The 23,436-nt window shown below is 37.1% G+C and overlaps 1 protein-coding gene across 1 annotated transcript in view; it reads right to left on the bottom strand.

The window, feature by feature from the left end:
- The window catches only part of TRPM3 (transient receptor potential cation channel subfamily M member 3), a gene marked incomplete at both ends in the record, with an annotated part of 432,651 nt that overhangs the window by 104,787 nt on the left and 304,428 nt on the right, over positions 1-23,436 (bottom strand). The window contains 2 exon segments of the mRNA XM_082784267.1: positions 4,470-4,644; positions 19,744-19,915. Coding sequence (XP_082640393.1) covers positions 4,470-4,644; positions 19,744-19,915 — 347 coding nt within the window.

Below are 23,436 nucleotides of genomic sequence, written 5' to 3'. Positions count from 1 at the left end.
TGATCGGATTACTGCAGCTAATCAGAGAAAAAGTATGAAATAGTTTTTAGTAATTAGAATCTCAGTTGGCCTTGATGCCCCTTTCATGCTTTGATCTAAAATTCTAAATGATCTAAATCATCCTTTATTTGCTGTTCCTTACTGTAAAAAGCAATCTCTGTGTTCTGCTTTGGAGACTTCTCGGTACAAGGTCCATGCTCTTAGGTGACTGGCTGGAAACCCTCTGAGGGTGTCTACTGGCACCAGGTAAAGACCAGTCAGTGAGATCTACAAGGGTGTGGGCCTGAGGAAGCTCTAGAAGCTTCTAACCAGTGTGATTAGCTGCCCTTGACCCAAGGTGCCTGAAGCTTTTGATGCAGCTACCTCTTATTTAGGGAGGGTCTAGCACTCTTTGGGCTAGTGCCCTTCAGAAGCCTATATTACAGCAAGGACAAAAGCACAGCTCCAAGAATACAACCAACAGACACAGCAGTGTGTGCAGGAGGATGAAAATAAGGGATCTTAGCTGAACTTGTACCAGCACAGTCTTTGGTATGGTGGTGGCAAACCACAGGGCAGTTTCCCCAGCAGGTGTTGAAGCAACTGTCCCTGCTAGGGTAGAGGCTTTGATGCAGATAGAGCTTAAGAGAGTTGTTGCAGCCTTCTTCATGTTGGTGATATCGTTTTGGGTTCTATGACCATAGGACCTTGTTTGCAGGTCAATGTCTATCTGAGGAAGAAGGCTTAAAGTGGCAGATGTGTTAATGTGGGCTTTAAAGTACAAATGATGGGAGCAGAAGAGAGTAACCTGCAGGCAGGTGAGGCAGTGATGGATGACATTGATGGACAAAGGGCCTGGAGTCATTTGACAGGAAAGGATCATAAAATTATCAAAACAATGCTTAAAGAGGGTCATCTCTAACAGTTCTATTTAAGCAAGGAAGTTTCTTCAGGGCATCAATGAAGAAATCCCCTAAGTACTTATTGGGAAATCAGCATGCCAGGATGCCTCTCTGAAATGCCTGTACACTAATGCATGTTGCATATGGAATAAACATAATGAGCTAGATCTGTGTGCAGTTGCAAGCCTACGATGTTGGGATCATGGAGAAGTGATGGGGTGGCTCCCATGACTGGAATGCTGCAGTGAAGGGATACAGTCTCTTTAGGGAAGACAGGCTGGGAAGATGAGGAGGTGATTCTGCTGTTTCTGTTAGAGTGTAGCTGGAACACATGGAACTTTACCTGCAAGTGGATGATGAGCCAGACCAGAGCTGAAGAGAGCACAGGTAAGGGTGAAATTGTAGTGGGTATCCATTACAGGCTGTGTGACCTGGAGAAACAAACAGATGAGGCCGTCTACAGACGGCTAGGAGCAAACTCATATTTGCAGACCCTGGACCACATGGAGATCTTCAATCACCCTGATATCTGCTGGACGGACAACACAGAAGAGCATAAGTAATCCAGGGGTTCCTGGAGATAATTGACAACTTTCTGAGAGAAGAACTAATGAGAAAAGGTGCTCTGGCAGACCTCATGCTCACCAGCAAGGTGGTACTTGTTGAGAAGGTGAAGGTCAAAGGCAGCCTTAGCTCCAGTGACTATGGCATGGTGAAATTCAGGACTCTGAGAAGATGGAGCAAGGCAAGAAAAACAAGATCAAAACCCTGACTTAAGACTAGCTGATTCTTTTCAGGAATCTGCCTAAATGAGTCCCATAGGGTAAGGCCTGGAGGGAAGAGAAAACTGGTTAACATTCAAAGATCATCTCCTCCAAGCTCAAGAGTGGTCCATCTTAATGATCAGGAAATGGCCATTGGGAATGGTTAGGGAAAAATGCTAGGAGACCTGCATGGATAACAAGGATCTACTGGCAAAACTCAAACATGAAAAGAAGTATAAAGAAGATAGAGGTAGACAGAAATGCAGACACACTCCCAAAGTGTATGTAGATGAAGTTAAGAAGGCCAAAGCCCAGCAGAAATTGAACGTGGCAAAAGGTGTCAAAGTCAACAAGAAGGGTTCTGCAACTACCCTGCTGACAGAAAGAAGGCTAGAAAAATGTGGGCCCATTGTTGAATTGGTAGAGGCCCTGGTGGCACAGGATCTGGAAAAGTCTGAGGTACTGACTGTCTTCTCTGCTTCAGTATTTATTAGCAAAACTAGCCTTGAAGAATCCCAGGGGCAACAGACCCGTGGGTAAAAACCTGGATGAAGAAAGATATATCCATGGTGGGATACTTAAGCAAATTGAATTAGTCCATGGACACTAATGGGGTGTACCCATGAGTACTGTAGGAGTTGGCTGATGTCATTATGAGGGCACTCTTAATAATCTTTGGATGATATGGTGACTGAGAATAGTGCCTGAGTACTGGCAGAAGGCAAATGTCATTCCTATCTCCAAACAATACAAGAAGGAGGACCCAGGGACCTACAGCCCTGTCAGCCTCACTTCAATCCCTGAGAAAATTACAGAACATCTCATCTTGAAAACAATTTCCAGGCACTTGACGGATAAAAAAGTCCTTAGAAATAGTCAGCATGGATTTAGTAAGGGGAAGTCATGTTTGACCAACTTGATAAGTTAAATAAACAGCCTGATGAATGAGAGAAAGAAGATGATATTGTCTACCTAGACTTCAGCAAGGCCTTTGAAACTGTTTCCCTGAAGGTTCTCATAGACCAGTTGATGTATGGACTGGGTACTCATTCAGTGAGGTGGATTGAAAACTGAATGGCCAGGCTCAGTGGATAGAAACAGTGTCTCAAAGTCCAGCAAGAGTCCAGTAACTAGTGGTGTACCCCAGAAGTCTGTACTGTTTCTGGTCCTGTTTAATGTCTTAACTAATTATCTGGATGATGAGGCTCAGCAAGTTTGCTGATGACACAATACTGAGAGAAGTAGCTGATATGCCAGGTAGTTGCGCTGCCATCCTGAGGGACCTGGACAGGCTGGAGAAATTGGCTGATAGGAACCCCTCTCTGCAAGGATAAGTGAAAGGTCCCATAGATGAAGAGAAACAGCCCCAGGTACATGTTAAGGGTCCCCCAGCTGGAAAGCAGTCTGGCAGAAAATGTTCTGGGAGCTCTGGTTGTCACCAAACTGATCATGAGCCAGAAATGTGTCTTTGCAGCAAGTAAGATCAATGCTATTCCTGGCTGCATTAGGAGGGATGTTTCCAGCATGGCAAGGGAAGTGATCCTTCCCCTCTACTCAGCACTGGTGAGACCACACCCAGAGTACTGTGTCCATCTCTGGGATCCCCAGGACAAATAAGACATGGATGTACTAGAGAGAGTCCAGGAAAGGACCACAAAGATGATGAAGGGACTGGAGTATCTCTCCTATGAGAAAAGGCTAAGAGAGCTGGGACTGGTTAGCCTACAGAAGAGAAGGCCGCTCGGGGGGGGATCTTATGAATGCATATAAATACGTGGAAAGAGGGTGTTAAGAACATGGAGTTAGGCTCTTTCAAGTGGTGCCCAGTGACAGAACAAGAAGCAATGGACATAAACTTAAATACTGGAGGCTCCATTTGAATATCACAAAGAAGCTTTGAGGGTCATGGAACACTGACACATATTGCTCAGACAGTTGTGGAGCCATCATCCTTGGCGATGCTCTAAGGCTGTCTGGACATGGTCAGGGGCAGCATGCTGTAGCCAACTGCCTGAGCAGGGCAGTTGGACCACATGACCTCCAAAGATTGCTTTCAACCTCAATCATTCCATGATTCCATGGTTGCATACATATTTTTGTGGTAGAGGGAAAAAAAAAACACAAACAACTAACCAAACAAAAAACATGTTTTAGGCATGCAGTATTAACATGCACTTTAGAAGTTGGAAAGAATACTTACAGCCTGATTCAACAAAAACACACTTGAATTTTCTATAATAAAAGCTAAATATTATCCTTGCTGCACCTTGAGTCTGCAAAGAAAGGCAGGACAGCACAAATGCAGATCAGTGCACAAGCAGTTGTGTAAATATAGGCAGGTGTGCAGAGTCATGCCTAAAGTGCAAGGCAAATCCCACTGAGATTATGAACATTTGGGATTCATGTGGTGATTTATGTAGGAATGAAACCAGAGGATGGCAGTACACTGTTACAATGACATAACTTGTCAGAGACAGTTTTGAATACAATGAAAATAATTTTGCATGTCTTTTGAGTGAATCCTTTGAGTTGTGATTTCAAGAAACATACGTTTTACCTGTCCACATGCTGCATTTCACGGCACTATAATATTCTAACCATATGATAGAGTCTCTAAATCTCTGATTATTTTATTCTGTAGATTTTCCTTAGTGTTACTTTAGCTTTTTTTGGACTGGGTACATTCAATGCTTTACTCATGTCAATGACAGAAAAAGCCATGTGAGGACTGGATTAGTTTCAGAACTATTTTTCCAATAGTGTTTTGGGCTCTATGTTATCACCAAATTGGTAGAAAAAATGCTCTCATGAGGAAATGACTCACCCTCCTTCTTCAGAATATTTGTGACCAAAGGCAAGGATGTCAGATGCCCGACCGCTGCCATCACAAATCACAACAGGAACAGGAGGCGTGTCTCGCAGGTACTCCAGAACGATAGAGATAACATTGGGACCTCCTTCTACAATGAGGGCCACCACTGGAACCCCCTGACCAATTCCTGGAGTAAAAGAAAGAAAGAAACAAAACCAACCAAACAAACAAAAGGAACAACAAGAACCAATAAAAACAACAACAACAACAACAATAACAACAAACAAAGTCAGAAAAGCAAACAAAATGTAACAGAAGACAGAAAAAAAATATCAAACTTAAATTACTGGACTGTGACTCTACAGTGTCATGTTAGAGAAAATGCCATTCAGAAAATCATAGCTTTTAAGGACAGGAGAGACCGGTGTAGTCACCTGGTCTGTTTCATCACATAAATAAATAAAAAATAAAAATTTAAAAAAAAAAAGAGAAAAGAAAAGGATTTTATAAATTTATTTTCTGTTTTAAGTGCCATATGCATGGCTGAAATAGACCATAATTTTCTTTATTTATTTTTTAAAAGATCAAATCTTTTTTTGAAAGAATAGAGAAGCTACCACAATTATTTCTAACATGTTCTGATTCAGAACACAGTAGTTTTCTTGTGATCTAGATTTTGCATGGTGTCAGTTTTCAGTCATTGGTTCTTCCAGTAGCTTTGCTTGGAGATTCAAAATAATCCCTACCATGGTAATTTTGTTTTCTTACTGCATATTTTAAGGGTGCAGCTGGATGGTCCTATAACCTTCTCCTTGACAAAATAATAATACACGTTACAAGCCAATGAAACACTTATTTTCTAATTCTAGTTGGTCTCACAGTCCTCCAAAATCACTTCAAATTTTCTGGCATGTTACTTGTGCTGCAGACCTCACACTGGACAGTGCAACTGAGAGAGCTGAACTTGTGCTGAACCAGAGGAGTGATTTTTTTTTTTTTTTTTTTTCCAAATTTTGTTATATAGTTAGATGGGAGAGCTCTACAAAATTGACAGAATAGACTTTGACATGAAAGCCTTGTGAATTTAGAGAAAAACATTTTGACACTAGGCTTGTGTTTTATTTGACTGAAAAAACTTTTATGCTTGTCACTTTTTTCTTGACAAAGACTTTTTTTTTTTTTTTTAAGTTACGTAGTGTGTTTTTACAGTACGAAGACTGTAAGCAGAGTTATAAAATCCCGGCTAATAAAAGAGAGGTAAAAGGGTAGAACATAACAAGACATTTAACAGAATGATTTCCACAGAACTCACTGTTTTTATTTTATTATTTTTTTATTTTTTATCAACATTAAGACTTACCATGATAGCTGCTCTACCTAATCATTTATAGGTTGTTGAATTATTTTCAAAGACATTAGTGAAAAAATAGCTTATAAGAGTGGAATTAAATGAGAAATAGAAGTTAGGAATGTTGATTCAAAGGAGTAAATTATAACTGTGAGGGGTTAAACTACCTTTGTGTACTTCCTTTAACTTTAAAGTATTTAAGTTAAGGATGACTTTAGATGGGCAAATTTGGGTTACTTATTTATTTGACTTACTCATTAATTTTTATCATTTATAAAATCATACCTCTTAAGACAACATTCTAAATATTAAATATAATAAAAATAATTCCCGAGAGTCTTACAGATAATATGGTTTTATTCCACATCATATCAATAATATAATAAATCTGTTTGCACTTGAGTTTTCATCAGAGAACCTCAATTCACAAATCTGCCTAGGTTTTCCTTTGCCACTAGATGACAAAAGAAATGCTGTTTATATTTATGTCTAGTATAAGAAAACTTTGTAGTATGGAAATTGCTAACAGATGATGAGTAAAAATTAAATTAACTGACTTGAATGCTTTTATTTAAGGAATATCCCAGTGTAATCACATAGTGGCTGATGAGTCACTCTTCGGTTAAGATTTTAATGTAAAATAAGGAATTGTTTTATTTCTAGTGGTCTGGCTAGAATGTCAAAGTCACCAAGTTTTATGAAATTTCTACCAATACTTATGAAGCTTTTCTTTATATAAAATGTATCATATAGCAGATGCTTTTAGTATTTTTTCTTCTGTTGATTTTTTTTTTATTTTATAAAAATGAAATAAAAAAAATATTTTATTTTATTTTATTTAAAAAAAAATCTTATTTTTTTTTTAAGATTTGTGGTAGTAGAATAAAGATCTCCCTTCACTGTTCTTGGTTCATCGACCCTTTCTCTAAAGACTGATCTACTGTGATAACTGTCTAGGAGGCACACAATTCACTGAAATTTTACATCAATGTTCTCTTCAGAAGTGTAGTATTTTTCTATGGAATATAACTAGAATGATCCATTTTATTTCATTACTGATAAATAAAAAAACAGTTTTTTTTTTTTTTTTTTTTTTTTTTTAAAGCCTAACTCTAACAAAGGTTGCATTTTGTAAAGTATTTGCTATTATGCCTATATATATATATATATATATATATATATATATATATATATAGGCATAATATATATATGTAAATATATATATATATATGTAAACAAACTGAATAAAAATGAAAAAATTGTGAAAGTATATAATTTACTAAGGAGTAGCATTGTATAAGAAAGTCTAGTACCAAGAGTTTCATAAAAAATTTGCAATCATCCTATCATCATTATTGATGACTTTAGAACAGGAAGTAGAAGTGATTTGATAAGACAAAAAGGCTCTGATAAGACAAAATTAAGAAGTAACCTTTGCAAAAAGGGTGGCTGAATGACATAATGGATTGAGTAATAGAAATGTAGGAAGTTCATAGTGCAAGATGCAAAGTACCTATTATCTGGGGATTAATAAAATCTACTGTAAACTGGGAAGTCTTTAGGAGGGAATACTGGAAAATAGAAAGGTGTGATAAAGCTGATCACAGGATATATCATTGGTGTTGCATGTCTTTGAAGAAGGTAGCTTAGGTCCTGAAATATAAGAATACAGAAGGAAATTTGGATACATCATTGCCAGCATGTAAGCCACTGTACTGGGTCTGGCTGGGATATTAACTTTCCCTGCAGCAGCCCATACAGTGCTGTGAAATGTGTTCATCTGATTCGTGTCAATATGGAACAATTCTAGGGCTGCATGATATGATGAAATGTGACCTTCTATCTTACATACCCTTGTACAACCACAATTCTAAGAAAAACAGAGTGGTTAATGTATATAGTTCTTGTATCTTGCAAACGTATGGTCCAGCAGTTCATGTCAATAGGGGATTTGAAGGGTTAACATTGAGGCCTGGGGCTAGGGGATAAGAGAACAAAGGGGTTTCAGAATAGCTGCTAACTATTATGACTATTGCATGGGACACTATGCAAGTCTCTTGATATGTGGCCAAGAGATTAAGGAGAAGGGAAAAGCTGAAGGATGGCTAAAAGACAAAGCTTGCATGGGACGCTGTGCAAGTCTCTGACATCTGGCCAAGGTGGACAAAGGAGACGGACAATGAAAAAGCCTGGGAGGAAGACTACAAGCCTTCAGCACGAGAGACCCCCAGAGGGACCACCAGAGACTGATACGCATTAGCCAGTGGGAGGGTTTGGATTCTGGGAACTAATTATAATAACCCTGCCTTTTCTAGAAGTAGTAATGAATATGTATTAGCCTAGGAGCATAAAAACTAGCCACCTGATGTAACTTGTGTGTGTCTTCGTGGAGCAGAGACTAAGTGCAGCCAGCACTGTTTGCTTACCTCTATTCATTTAATAAATTGTAAACTTTGATTGTAATTCTATTTGGGACTTAGCCATTAATTACAGTGCTGTGCTCTGCATGTGTAGCTAGAACAGCAGTGGTATCACACCAGTGTTGTGTCTGCTGCTGAGCAGTGCTAGCACAGCATCAGGACTCTCTCTAACCCTCCATGGCTGAAATATCACTCTGTCTGGATGAGGAGAGATGTGCTCATTCTATGAGGTCGTGAAGCCTTTGGGACAGTTTCTCCACAGCCAAGATGCAGGCCCGTAGCAGGGGTGGGCAAAAAGTGAGAAAGGCATGTCTCCAGGGCAGCTGACCTAAACCAACTAAAGGGATATTTCATACCATATCATGTCACACTCAGCAATAAAAGGTGGAAAAATGAAGAAGAAGGGAGGGGTGGCTACATACATTGAGGTTCGGCTTCAAGAACGTAGTCAAGCATCACTCATTTGTGGGAAGCAGAGAGTAAATTCTTTCCTCTGCACTTCCACACAACCTTTTTTTTTTTTTTTTTCCCCTTTTCCCTCCCTTTTCCCCTTTAACTTTTTTTCCCTTTAGTTAAATTGTTTAATTAATCACAGAATCACAGAATCACAGAATTTCTAGGTTGGAAGAGACCTCAAGATCATCGAGTCCAACCTCTGACCTAACGCTAGCAGTCCCCACTAAACCACATCCCTAAGCTCTACATCTAAATATCTAATAATCTTTCTTTAATAATAAATTTTCCCTTTAATTAAATTATCCGTACCTCAGCCCATGAGTTGTTCTTTCCTTTACTTCTTCCTTCTTCCCCTCCTCTTCTTAGGAGGGGGAGTGAGAGAGTGGTTGTGGAGTTCAGCTCTCTAGCATGGTAAAATTACCACAGCCACTCACGTAATTTCATGCAGAACTATGTGTGTAGCTAAGACCTACCCATCTTAAGACAACTTTATAAGTGAGCTTGGCTCATTTTCTTTAGTGTGCTGAAGAGTGAAAGAATATGTCTGAATATCACCATGACATCAAGCTCATTAGGAAAGGATAAAAAATATTAAAAAAAAACAAAAAACAAACACAACAATTTATTCACAAGAATAGATAGATATTGGCCATTGTTTTAGATTGAGCTCAGAATGAGATTTCTGGCTGTCAAAGAAGTGTCATTTACTAAGGTCCTCATGTAACATACTGATGTCCTAGCCTCCCTGCTCTAAATACAAAAAGAAAGGTAGATTCTCATGACCTAACTAACAGAAAACAGACAAAACACTATTTTTATTTCCATTTTGTGTATCCATTCTACCAAAAATAAGAAATAGTACAGAAGACCTGTGAGTACTCTGAAGTACATCCCTGTCTTAATTTCTAAAATAAAAACTTTTATTTAGTGCACTTAAGTCTGTAAGCATAGCTTAGAGACAAGACAAGAAAAGACAAGACTGGTAAGTTTCACAGAGTCAGTTATTGTGGATAAGGTTGGTGTAATATTGTAAAGCAGACTGCAATATAATGCAGAATTTTTATGCAACCAACCTGAAGCTTTATTACTGTGTTATTACTTTTGCGGCCAGCAACAGAGCCACTGAGAGACTTTTTGGCAACTGTGATTCCACATGGGTATGTACATACCAGAACATTCATTCTGTAATGCGCGAGTGGCAACTTGTAGGACTTAATGTTATTATACAGAAAAATAATTCCATTTTCCCCTTGGCAGAGGAGTACTGCATAAATATATAGGTTAAAACAATAACCAAGGAGAAATGAATGAATATGGAAAAGCAAGCAAAGAAATACTTTGCCTAATACTCAATGCAGTGTGAAAAGAGATTTAATAAATCATGTTTTACAGAAGCCTTACTTTTTTTCTCATTTCTCAAAAAAGCATTAATATTTTAGACTGTGAACATATCTATAAATAATCTATAGCAGCCCTATGAATGATTACTAATTCTTTTAACGAAGAGCTGAACATGGGTTATCCATTGCTTTGTAGACCAACAAATGAATAAAATGACTTATTTACTGCTAAATAAATTTATTTCTCATGTACATAAGTGTGTTTATAAAAATAACTGGAACATACCAGTAGGTTATATACAACTTCTAAGTTCACCCCTGAGATCAGTGAAGAAAAAAACACACAAAACCAACACAAAACCACCACCACCACCACAAAAACCAAAAACAAAACCACCATCCTGAGATGTTTTTTCTCTTCAATATCCCTGAGAGAAATGTGTCTAATTTCTGCTTCTTAACATTGGGTAGTGGCAGATATAGGTCACACTTTCTCTACTATTAGGCAAGAAATGCTGGTCTAGGCTTCCCATAGACCTACTTGCTTTTTCTACTTGTAAATTTTAGCTGGAGAATTTAGTAATTATTTGGGTTTGCCTGGGGTATTGGGGCCCGTGACTATGTTGGGGCCTGTGACTAAAGGTGTAGATGGTCATTAAGGTCCCTTCTAAGCCATGACATTCTATGATTCAATTATTCTATAGTGTATTAGTCACTCTCTCTCCAGTCATTTTCTGGATGCCTACAGCTACAGTGTCTCGGTTACTAAAGAGCAACCTCAAGATTAGACTGACAGCTGAATGGAAATAATAAAGGTTTGCCTACTATTCCCATTACAGTTACACACAAGTCAGCAAAACATCCTGTAGATGCACCTACTCCAAAATGAAGATTTTTTTTCTAGGGACAAATATTTGCAGAAAATATGTTATTGTGTAACATGTTGCAGGTTTTTGTGCAACCAAACTGGATTTCAGAAAACTATATGATAGAACATCTGTAGGTCTCCTCCTCTTAATTTTTAGAGTTCACAAATTGTGGGGAACATGTTCTTCATGCTATATAAGACATTTGGGAGTGGTAAACCTGGTGTGGAGCAAAACTGATGGTCACTGACATCTATACACCTACCAGATGTGGCATTGACAGACAAGTTTATGCATCCAGCACCTGGAACATATCTTCATTTAATATGGACTTGATCTTAAAAACTGGCAATAAGAAAAAACGATGGAAAAATGAATGAAACCCTCTTTCACTTTTCATTCTTGTCTTTGGAAAAGGACAGAAAACTTAGAAAGCTAAGAGTCTCAAAAGAGGCAAGACACTAAAAAACACCTAAATCTCAGAAACTAAAAAACTAAATCTGAAACTAAACCTTGGGATTTCTGAGTCTCACAACCCAGTAATAACCCATTTGGTTGCTTTCTGCAGGATGGCAATATTTAGTTCAAAGCTTGTGCTAAGTTCAAAGTAGAAGAACCTTAACAGATTTCAGTTAAAATGTACCCTATGTTTTCAAATTCTACACATTTAGTTTTCAAATTCTACACATTTAGTATATTTAGTAGGCCAGTACAACAGAACTTAACTTGTTTTGCTTTTACCAGAGTTCACCAGCTGTAGTTAATGACCTAAGAGATTCAGGAACAATTACAGTTTAGGAATTTTCACAGTCTTCTCTTCCTTCACACCTTCTCTGGTTCCTTTGGATATGAGCACCACCATATATTATAGTCATCACTTTATAAAAGGTATCACAGTAACATAACCAAATTTTACACTGCCTCAGATTACAGATTGAGGGGTTTTTCCTTGTTATATTTTGCATATTTGTCAACATATGGATGCTATGTCTGAAAATCATCTCTCCTTTCACACCTAGTCTGGAAAATGAAGAGCAGAAATATTTCTCGAGAGTATTCACCCCACAAAATTTCTGCTACTTAGATTTATGTCTTTATTCTGATCTTTGCAGTGAATTCAGTAAATCTAAAATTTCTGACAATAGACTTAAAGTGACCAATTTGTTTTTGCCTGTATATCAATTATATGAGAACAAATATGTTTTCAACAAACACATCTGATGAAAATCAGGTTTATTAGAGGAATACATAGATCCTTTTCTGCCCTATTAATTATTTATCTGTTCCTCAAGAACAATTTTTAACCTGTATGTGCTTTCTCAGAATTTTCTGAGATATTTTTGGCTCCAGTGCCTGATCTACCAGCATCACAAAGCTTTCAATGAAAAAGGCCCATGTTTCTGATCTCTAACAAACCTTGATACCAGTCAAGCTTCAAACAGTTCTGAAGTTTCCTCAGGTTTCACTGAAGTCCAATTTACAGCAGATTCCCAGCCCTAGAAGGAAATCTGTACCCACATCTCCCTAGCTATGTAGTTATGAAAATGCACCTAGGGCTGCACAGAATATGAAGGAAAAATCTGAAGCAAATGAGAATTCCAATGCATTTGATGATGGTGCAATGGTCAGAGAAGATGCCAGTGATGACAGTTGAACGTCCCTTTGCCTTCCCAGCCCCCTTCATATATTTTCAGGCATAGGATGACAAAGGGAAGTCCACGGGTCACATGAACAGACATTGTCGACATATTACCCTGTCCAAATTACCTCATTTATCCAATCAAATCACCCAACTTTTCCATCTATTCTTTAATCAAGAATAAATTATTTTCACAGGCCTACCAGAACACATCTACATTCACCAACATTATAAAGAATGGTAGACCAAATACAAGGACACAGATACCAATGCCTGTCTGTTTTTGAAAAGTATACTGTAAAGGCAGGCCAGATTTTCAGCACTTAACAGCATGTTTAAAATGAGAACAACTGCAGATTAATAATTAGTAATAATATTCAACATGAAGCCTTATATGGTCTAGGACACCATTCTTCCAGAAATGTACAAATTAAAAGAATAATAACATCACAGGGTGGACCTGCATAACCTAAGGATTTTTGTGTGTGTGTGTGTGTGTGTGTGTGTATGTGTGTGTGATAATCTTTCTAAAAAATGCAAAGTGCATTGAATGTTTCAGTGCCTGGAATTGATTCAGAAGTGCAGAATAGTTCTAGGTCAAACTGCACAGAGGTTTGCGCTTACTTTCATTGAGGGAAATGAAGCCAAAACACTGAGAACTTTAGTGTTTGTAGGAAAGACACCAGACCTAAAACCAATGCAGTAAAGAATGTATATTTTTTTCTGTTATTTTTACGTGGTTCAGAGAAGATGAAGCATAGTGAAGGTAACACTTAAGGTGTTAATATTACAACATAAGGGTGGGATATGAAAAGTATTATTGAAGATAGGTATATATATTTATTGTGGCAATTTTAATGTGGACATCTGGCTTTAACATAAATATACATCTTGTTACTCAAAATCTTCTGTTACAGTTCACCTCTTCCAGAAGGCTGACACACAGATAAAATTTTTCTGATGTATAAACCATGATGGTTTGAAGACTATACACCAGTAGTCTACTTTTTGTTTCTGAACGTGTCATACATGCTAAGAGTGTTCCAATTAAAGGAATTTATGAAAGATATAGAATAAACTAGTCTACTTAAAATATTCTGACTTTAGAAGCAGTCTGCTTACAATTAAACACACTTCACCTTTATTCCACTGACTTAACATTCTTGTTTCAAATGCACCTTTGGCATACATTTTAATATTTACCTTACTTTGGGGTCTCAAGGAAAAGAGAACTCCTCCCCCCAATTCTTCCTTTAAAGAAAGCTAGAAGGTTACTAATTTTAAGAAGAATAAAGAATTTCCATAGTGAAAATGCCATCTTCTCTACCACTCCCCGAACCCTCCAAACTAAAGGCTAGTCTAGACTATACTATCTATCCTTGTTATCTTAATTCCTCATAATGGTAAAGTCTTTTTGCCTTTTCACTTCTCTGCCCTTCCCAAGGTTGTGTTTTATTCAGTAAAATGTCATAAATCTAAGTAGTCCAACCTGACAAGTAAATGACCCTCTTTTATATTATTAGAGGAATCATTAAATCTTTTTACATTTTAATCTCTGCGGGTAGCTGTTAACCCTAATTTGAACATAGTTGAGTCAGCAATGTGCCATTGTGGCCAAGAAGGCCAATGGTATCCTGGGGTGCATTTGGAAGTGTTGCCATAAGGTCAAGGGAGGTGGTCATCCCTCTCTCCTGGTGATGCCACAGTTGGAGTATTTTGTCCAGTTCTGGGCTCCCCAGTACAAGAGGGACATAGAGCTACTGTAGTAAGTTCAGAGGAGGGCTACTGAGATGATGAGGGGACTGGAGCACCTGTTGTATGAGGACAGACTGAGAGAGCTGGGCCTATTTAGCCTGGAAAAGAGAAGACTGAGGGGAGACCACATCATTGCACATAAATATCCGGGGGGAGGGTGTCTAGATGATGGAGCTGGTCTCTTTTCAATTGTTCCAAGTGACAGAACGAGAGGCAATGGGCACAAACAGAAGCACAGGAGGTTCTGGCTGAGTATGAGGGTGAAAGAGCACTGGAACATGTTGCCCAGAGAGGTTGTGGGGTCTCCTTCTCTGGAGTTATTCAAAACCCGCCTGGATGCCATCCTGGACAATATCTTCTAGGTGATCCTGCTTGACAAAGGGGTTAGACTAAACGATCTTCAGAAGTCACTTCCAACCTTGGCAGTTCTGTGATTCTGTGATTGCTTCACTGGATGGACTTCAAGAATTTCCAAAGTAAATTTAAAAATGTAAAACCTCTGTTGCATAAGAACAGAAAACAGAAAATTCTGGCCAAGATTTATATCTTTTGATACATTAAGCTTGCAGCATAAGAAAGATATTTGGATATAAAAAAAATGTAACTAATACATGATGAATATACATTCAGGACTGTTTGTCAGCTCTGCAGACATCACACAAACCTCTTATTCTGCCCTCTGAATCACTACTCCGAGCACATTACGGCCTCATAACACATGCCAAACACAAATTTTATTATTGGCATGTCGGTACTGATATGTCCTAGACAAAGATTCTTAGACTGCTGAAAGTTATATATTCTTCTTAAGAAAAAATGAAAACATTGCTAGCTAATTTACATTCTCTTTCATTCCAATTCAAATTATTATTATTATTAATTTTGCATAGACTATATGTGATCATCTTTTTTTTTCTTTCTCTCTCTCTCTTTTTTTTTTTTTTTTTTTTTTTTTTTTTTTAAATAAATCACTTGTGTCCTTTCTCTACAGCTCCAGGAATTTCACTCACATGAAGGAAAGTAGTGCATTTATGTTAGAAGTGCTTGGTAACCATGCTGAAAGCACTCCAAAAATTTGAGAATATTTCATTTACTAGTAACTGACTGAGTATTCAGTTAATAGTAGAAATTATACTACAAGAACTGATGGTCTTAATGCAAAAAACAGGAATGAATGGTGAATATGCAAACTTTAATGTTTTTCAATGAATGGAAATGTGCAAACAGGAGTGCAAAGCCAAGAGAGAAACTTTTGGTAGGATTTTGAAAGAGAGAATCTTTAAGCATTGGTAAACATCTTCTTATGTAATATGAAGTATTTCTAGACCCCACTTGATAAGGAAAAAGCATTATTCTACATATTTACAAAATATATAGAAACCATGGCACATCAACCTACTGTAGTGACTTTTTGCCTGAAATATATATATATATATATATATATATTTCCAAATCAGAAAACTAAATCCTTATGAAAGAAACCTGGGGTTACAACAGATGGCAATCTGAACGTGATCCAACTGCATGCTCTCAGTTCATACAAAACAAACTGTGCACTCTGCTATATTAGAGAAGTCTGTCAAGTGTAAGAGATTTTAACCTCCTTATCATGTTCACTGTTAGGTCTGTATTTGGAAAAGAGAATTTAAATTTGGGCCATCTACTTCAAGAGGCATGAGACACTGCAGAGTATACAGAGAAAAAGTGTTAAACTATATAGTGGCCTAGAAAACATATCTGGCAGAGAGAATTTAAGACAGCAAGGATCATTTAACTTTTTGAAAATATTTTTGAAAAGGTATCCAGTATCTGCCTACAATTAGCTGAAGGGGTATTAAAAAAAGTGGTAGCACCAGACTTAGATCACTATTAAGATTTACTTTTGAACTTGAAACAGTGTTAGACAAGTTCATCTTACTTTTAACATTTTTTAATGAAAAATGACGCATTTGAAAACATTATAATTTTGAGAAAACTAGAGGCTTACCTCAAGGAACTGATGCTGAACTGTGTTAAAATCCTCTTTACTTGTGACAGTATGAAGGACCTGCCCTGAGCACTGAAGTGTCAAACTGACTTTTTTTTTTGTTTTCCTTTTTTTAAAAAAATGCTTGTGGACAAAACAAAGGCTAGGGAAGTGGTAAAAGTTGCAAAAAGTACAAGGGGAACAGTATTCAATAAAATCTTTATTTTTCTCTAGTTGTTATATTCTATTATTGTTTAACAGTGACATTCACTCAGGAAATTAGATATTGCTGTATGACTTGGAGTGATGTCATATTAGGAAGAAAAAGGGTTTTAGAACTATGTTGCATACTTACTGGCCTGATTTAATCTTAAGTTTTATAAGAAGAGAGACTGCTACTTTCTTAATGTATTTGAAAGGAATACAGTTTTCTGTGTCTTTAATAGGTGAGCAGAAGCTTGAAGTTTCTCTTTGTGAATAGAATATGATCCCAAACATCTAGAAGAGCTATAACTGCCCTGAAAAAAGATACCGTTAAAGCAAAGCAAAGAAAATAAGAATAAGTGACAAGCCTGGTTTGTAAAAGTCAGATAGGCTTAAAAATAAGAATAAAATCTGATTTCAATACTATTGTCCAGGGACAGGCTGTGAAATGAGAAGTTACAATCTGTTTATTTGGTCCTGTACCTGTCCTGGTTTTCAGTGCCCTATTTTTTTTGTTTGTTTGTTTTATTTTGTTTTCCCATGATTAACTAAAAATTGCATTTTCACAGATCTCCACTGAACAGAATTTTAACTCTGTCATCGTTTTTTCCCCCCAGTCCACATGTTTACTACTGGAAAATGGTAAATAAGGACACACATGCACAACCCCATTCCTGTTCAGATAAAGATCTCTTTGCAGCAGTTCCCCTGTGCACAGAGGGCCAAGGACTCTGCTAGGACTGAGGCATCAAAAAAGGGCATCAAAAAGTGGTCATCTGTTTGGCTGACCCAGAAGAGCAGGTGGTCCTTCTGTCACCCATATGGTCACCTTCCTATTAACTAGAGGCAGGGCAGGACTAAGTCACCTTCTTTTAAAGCATAAGAAAGCAAAACAAGTCATAAAGAAAAAATAATAATAATAATAAAAATCTATATCCTTACGGCATTAGGTATTTTGTTTGCTGAAGTTATAATGTTACTCAGATCTGGAAACCATGGAAATTATGGATGTCACTGGACCAAGCTGTAGAAATCTCACCCGCAACCTTCCTTCTTTATCACATTTCTGCCTTTGAAAGTGTTGTGAGAACCAAGTATTTTTGTATTTGTCAGAGACACTGAGTTGGGAGAAAGAAGTTAAATGATAGAGTGATTCTGTCACATGAGAAAAGGGGAAAGAAAATGACGATACATACTTCTGGCCACAGAAAAGTTGCAGAGAGAAACTAGAGAAGAGATTTTTTTTTTTTTGGTAGTTTTTTGATAAGGTCAGGCAATCATATGACTTGAACTGCCAAACTTCAAAGTTTCTTCCGTCAGTCGCATTTCAGCAGATAAATATATAAATTTATCTTTATATAAGTCTTAATTAAGTGAAAATATATAACTCTTAATTAAGTGAAAGCCTTAAAGAGATATAATTTTCTAATGTAAGGTTTTTCCTAACACAATATTTTGCTGTAAACTGCACGTGCTGACATTTTTCTTTTGAGCATCCTCAAAATAATTACTATTTATGGCACAGTTTTCTACAGCTTGCTCATATTATATATGCTATTTCATATATGATAGTCCAATTTCAAATATGGCTTTGTTCTGGTCAGCCTAGGCTTAGAACACACTATCTGCATCTGCTAAGGATACACATACACTTAGAAGACACTTGTGTGTACAATACACATGATCTGAGAAAAAACAATGTATACACTGATATCATAAAATATAAAAGCCTGGATTGCTCTCATTTTGAGAACAACTTGCAATCAACTGATTCACACAGTGGTGTTGAAAGATCTAAGTATCAAAATATTTCAGTTTAAGCACAGACTATACTCATGATTCAGAAAGCTTTATCAAGTATTGCCAAAATGCTCCTTTTTGTTCATCAGACTGGGTCTGCCGGTAATTCATTATCATCCGATATCTGGATGGGTAGATGCATTTCCTAATCTTATCCCAATTTCAAATTCCCAAATCACAAAAATATCACCCTTTCTGGACTCAAAATTACGTGTTTACAGAGCATCAGAAAGACCGTCTATGATTACTTTGTAAAACAAGTTCTGTTTTTATTCTTAAAGGTAGCTTATGGAAGTACAACGCTGAGGTTTGCTCAGTCAGGTTGGTGGTTGGACTTGATGATCTCGAAGGTCTTTACCAAACCATATGGTCCCATGATTCTAAGACTGAAAAAAATACTGCCTGGCAACTTTCCAGTGGAAGATTTTTTCCCTGAGTAGGTCTTAGGCTAAATTTACAGAACAGATCTTTTTCTCTTTTGATAGCACTAAGTTTCTAAAAACTAAATGATTGTAAATAGAAGCAAATACTACTACTAAAAAAAAAAAAAATAACCCAAAATATCAAAAAAGGTAATAAACTCCCCACCTAGATTAATTATCTGTAATACTACAGAAATAATAATACTAATATTGAAATTTAATCTTTTATGCAAATGATATATTTTTTTCTCATTTTATGTAGAAAAGTGGGATATGCTTGTAAAAGAAAAGATACAACCTTGAGAGAAGACCTGATGCTTCAGTCTGATCATGTTATGGAAAGTGATATCTCAAAATAGTCATAAAAGAAGAGAGCAAAGGACCATCTGGCCTTATATTCTGTTTCTAACTGTGGTTAATGACAGCTGCCTAGGACTAAGAAACATAGTGCAAACATAGAGTATCACTTATATGGAAACAATCTCAGCCTCTAAATATTGTTGGCTCTGGGACTGCTTGAGTTGTGCAGTCATTTCTCCTGCAACTTTTCAATGTCGTACACATTTGTCATTTCATATCCCTCTGTACATCCACAAATATTAGCACTTGCAAAGGCCTTTTCATGAAAAGCTCTCCCTTTTTGTCACCCTTTTCTCTGTCCTTATTGATTCTATTGTCTTCATTATGAAATGAAGGGGACTGGAACTATATACAGTTTTAAGGAGATGGGGTACCAAAGATCTAAGTTGAACCACAAGAGACATATATATATATTGTCATATATATTGACAAATATACCCTGAACTTGTTTCAGGCAAGTTTCAAGATATATGAACAAATTCATACATCTTTTAGTGCTTCGTTCTCACCCACGGTACTCTGAAATCAAAATTTATTCACTTGATTCACTATTATTTGCCTCTATTATCTCATACTCATCACTTTAGATAGTAGAATTACTCCCCAGAATATACAGACCTTATTGCCTATTTAAAATTAGTTACTTTGATAGAATTGTAATTATTAAAAAAAGAAAAAAGAAAAAAAAAAAAAAAGAAAATGTTACTCACTTGTATTTATCTTCTGAAGTGAAATGTGCTTTTCCAGTTGTCTACGGAGTTTCACTTCTGCTCCATATTTGCCAGTAGTGCCATTGTCAGCCAAAATGAAATGAGAATGCATACTGTTGAGCACTGTCAACTTACTCATGGGATTGGACATCGTCTGGTATGGTCGGACCACCTGCATTTTAGAGACAGAAGAAATAGTACTAAAAAAAAAGACCATTTGAACTAAATCAGTTAAAGATAACATTTGACAAGACAATTAAAAGACGATAGTTTGTAAATGACTATTGAAATATTGCATTTGAGCACTGCTTGCTTCCTTTGCAAAATAGAAAATAACGTTGGCACTTAAAGCAGTGTGGCTACCTTTTACAAACACTGACTCTTTAAATGCAGACATTTCTTGAAGATTCTTCCAGAGTTACCTGTTTCAGTTACATCAATGGCCACTGTTTCAATGACAAGTCCAGCTAATAATCTCCAAAGGTCTATAACACTACACACATGCAGTCTGTCTGTTGCTGTCTTTCAACAATGTTGTCCTAACCCCTATTCTCTTCCAATTTAACTCTTTGATTCTTTGATAGCCTCCACAAGGACCAGGCCCCTGTTTTATCTCACTGAGAGCCACCAGTTCAGGAGACCCCCTACAGACACCCCAGCACAGGTGAATGCCACTCTTGGAGAGGTATAAACATGATATTACACCATATTTTCAATTTTATTGGAAAAAAAATAATATTGAGTTATTTTTATCATAGTACAAAGACAGTTACTTACATTGACAATAGCTTCAGAAAGTTTCCATTCACTGAGGAGCCTGCTACACTTCTTTTGATTTGTTTTCATCAAGAGAAACTCTTTTGTAGACAAACAGATTAAATTACTGCAGAGCTGTTCCATTCATAGCCTCCACTCAGACCAAGCAAAGCACTGTGTCATATTTGGCTGTCAGCTACTTCAGTGGGTCTACATAAATAAGGCTGCACTGATGTGACAAAAGAATTGGTGTTGTGTTGAGGGATTCTGGCTGATAGTTCAAATACGTTTGATAGAAGTATAGTTCCCTGTATTTTTTACACATACATTTTCTTTTTGGAAAGACAAAACTGTCAGTTTGTAAGATGAAGTCCTGGCTGAAGAAATGCTGAAGTGACTTGTCACAAAACAGCTGTGTTATGCTTCCTCTGCAAGGAATTTTCTTCACAGCTCTGGCATTGTACTTTTTGGAAATCTAACAAAAACTTGTCCTTTTTAATGCACAAAAATGTTTACTCTTACATTTTGGCAGGACTACTTGCACACAGAAATATGGTTACTAATTTGTTTCTAAAATTCTGCCCCTTTCTGTTATTCAAAAGAGTTCTCTAATTGATAAACAATTCTTTATAAATATTATGTTATTTTTTATTATTGTTATTATTTTTGGCCAGAGATCCCTAACTATTTATTTCACTTGTTAATTCTTGCAGCACTTTGGTCAACTCATCAATGGCAAGGAGAAACCCATGGGCATCTGCTGCTGTTCTAAACTGTCCCACAGAGAGTACTTTGCAAGCTCTCTGTCCTGGAAAAGCAAGGAAATAGTTCTGAGAACATGAGGGGGCAGCTGGCCAAAAGCAAGGGCATGCATGACACTGCAGGAACAGGTGATAGCTTTGGCTCATGTTTCTTTTTATACTATTTCTTTTGGAGTCCCATTCATAAAGCATTTCTTCTACAAGGGGAGTATAGCTTAAGAGCTATCAGCATGCTGCTGGAACACGCTCATTAACTAGCTTCTACAGACACAGAACCATGTGTCTCTTGCTACTGTCAGAAAGAGAAAGAAGGTTCTTTCTCACACAAATAAATTCAAGCTAAAACAGTTACAAGCCTGGCAACTGCTACCTGTCTTCTCAGTATGGAAGGCACAGGACAGCAAGATCTTCAAGAGGAGGAATGACTTGATTCACCTATTCATTGTGCAATTACAAGAAAGAAAATCTGTTGCTGTGAATGCAGTTTTACTGAAGGGCTGTGGTTTGTCCCCAAGAGCCATATCTCCGGATTTTCTAAGGGTCATGGGTTGACCCACATTTCTAATAAGATGCAGCACAAAAGACTCCACATATTGACATAGTAATTGGCATAGTAATGCTGCTTAAGAGCAGATTAGAAGGCTATGCTTTAGTTCCATGCCTGATGACTAACTACAAGGTGAATTATGTTAATAAAATTTATAGATGTAAAAACAAGGCTGCAATTATTTTCAATCAAACTGCTCACAACATGCACACTTCAAAAAGAGAAAATCATTTTTTTGTAATGAAGATCACAAATTTCTATTGTGATTAAAAGATAAAAAAATCTTCAGGAACACAACAAAATCTTAGGCTTTGAGGCTATTTCCTTGAGGGATATTGGTTTACAACATCACTCAGCAGATTTCAGTTTCTCACTCTTGCAGTTCCCATTCCTTTGTCCTTTTCAATTCTTTACATTTTACAGGCAAGTTAAAAGGTTAGAAAAAGTTTGACTTTTTAATTTCTTCCCATCCTCTTTCTGCACTGAGAAGAGGGAATAATTTTGATCCACTTTCTGCATTGAGAGGAGGAAATAATGTCCCCTGACAGCTTCCTTTACAGAGTTGAAAGGAAGTATTTATACACAATATAACCCTTCTAAATAAGGGTTAATTAATATGAAAGTAGAATGCTGTAGGGCAATATCCATGCTCCGCAGGGTGAGGGCTGGGTCCCTTGGGCTGTCAACAGGTGAGGAACTAGGCCAACTGCAATGGTTGCCCTTGAATTAAAAACACTGCTATGCTTGGTTTTCATTCCCCATTGTCACATGAGACTCAGAACAGGGACAATATCTGAAAAATCACTTGGGATATCTCAACATAGGAAATAAGCAAAACGTAATGAGACAGGTGACAGAAGACAAACCAGGTGCTGGATGCCCCAGGGCAGGGGACAAGGCATATCATTCATTGGCATTGACTGTCAAACTGATGCAGTGAGAGAAAGCCCAGATTGGGTGCTGTCCAGTAACACGCCAACTAGCACATGCCTCCATCTGTCCCTATGCATGCTATCCAACATAAATTTGTGCAGTCTAGAAGAAGGCAAGGCATTTACAACTAACAACTAACTTAGTGCATTCACTGTTATGGTGCAAAGAAAAAGAAAAATGTGTGTTTTGCTTCAAAAAGACCTAGCAGCTGTTGTTCAAATTATACCTTATCTGAAGCCCCACTGTTCTGGGGCACCCCAGGGAATAGAGTAGTTCTTGGTTTAACTTAAAGGATCCTGGAAGCATCACTGTTTAAAGCCTCTGTAACATGTCTGTGCCCAGCTTTGCCTCAGGCATGGTTCTCACATTGTAGTTTACAATTCGAGCTAAATCCCTCTTCCTTACAATTTTTCTTAGAGTAATTATTTCCTGGCCCAGACTAGGCATGGAAAGGGAGCTCCATTGCTTTGACACTGAAAAAAAAGCCATACTGAAATTAACTTGTGAATCATTTACAGCTATCTGTAATCTTCTTCTTTTTCAGCAATTCAATTTAACTTCAATCCATAATATATTTCTTTAAAGATAATTGCAAAATGTCTACCAACTGTAATTCAAAACTTGTAACTGCAAATCCTATGGCATAATGAATAATTGGTTGCATCAGATTTGTAACTTTTATTTATATTCTGAAAC

Source organism: Aythya marila (assembly GCF_965140915.1).
Source record: "Aythya marila genome assembly, chromosome: Z".
Taxonomy (NCBI): Eukaryota; Metazoa; Chordata; class Aves; order Anseriformes; family Anatidae; genus Aythya; species Aythya marila.
This window is presented reverse-complemented; position numbering and strand designations above follow the sequence as displayed.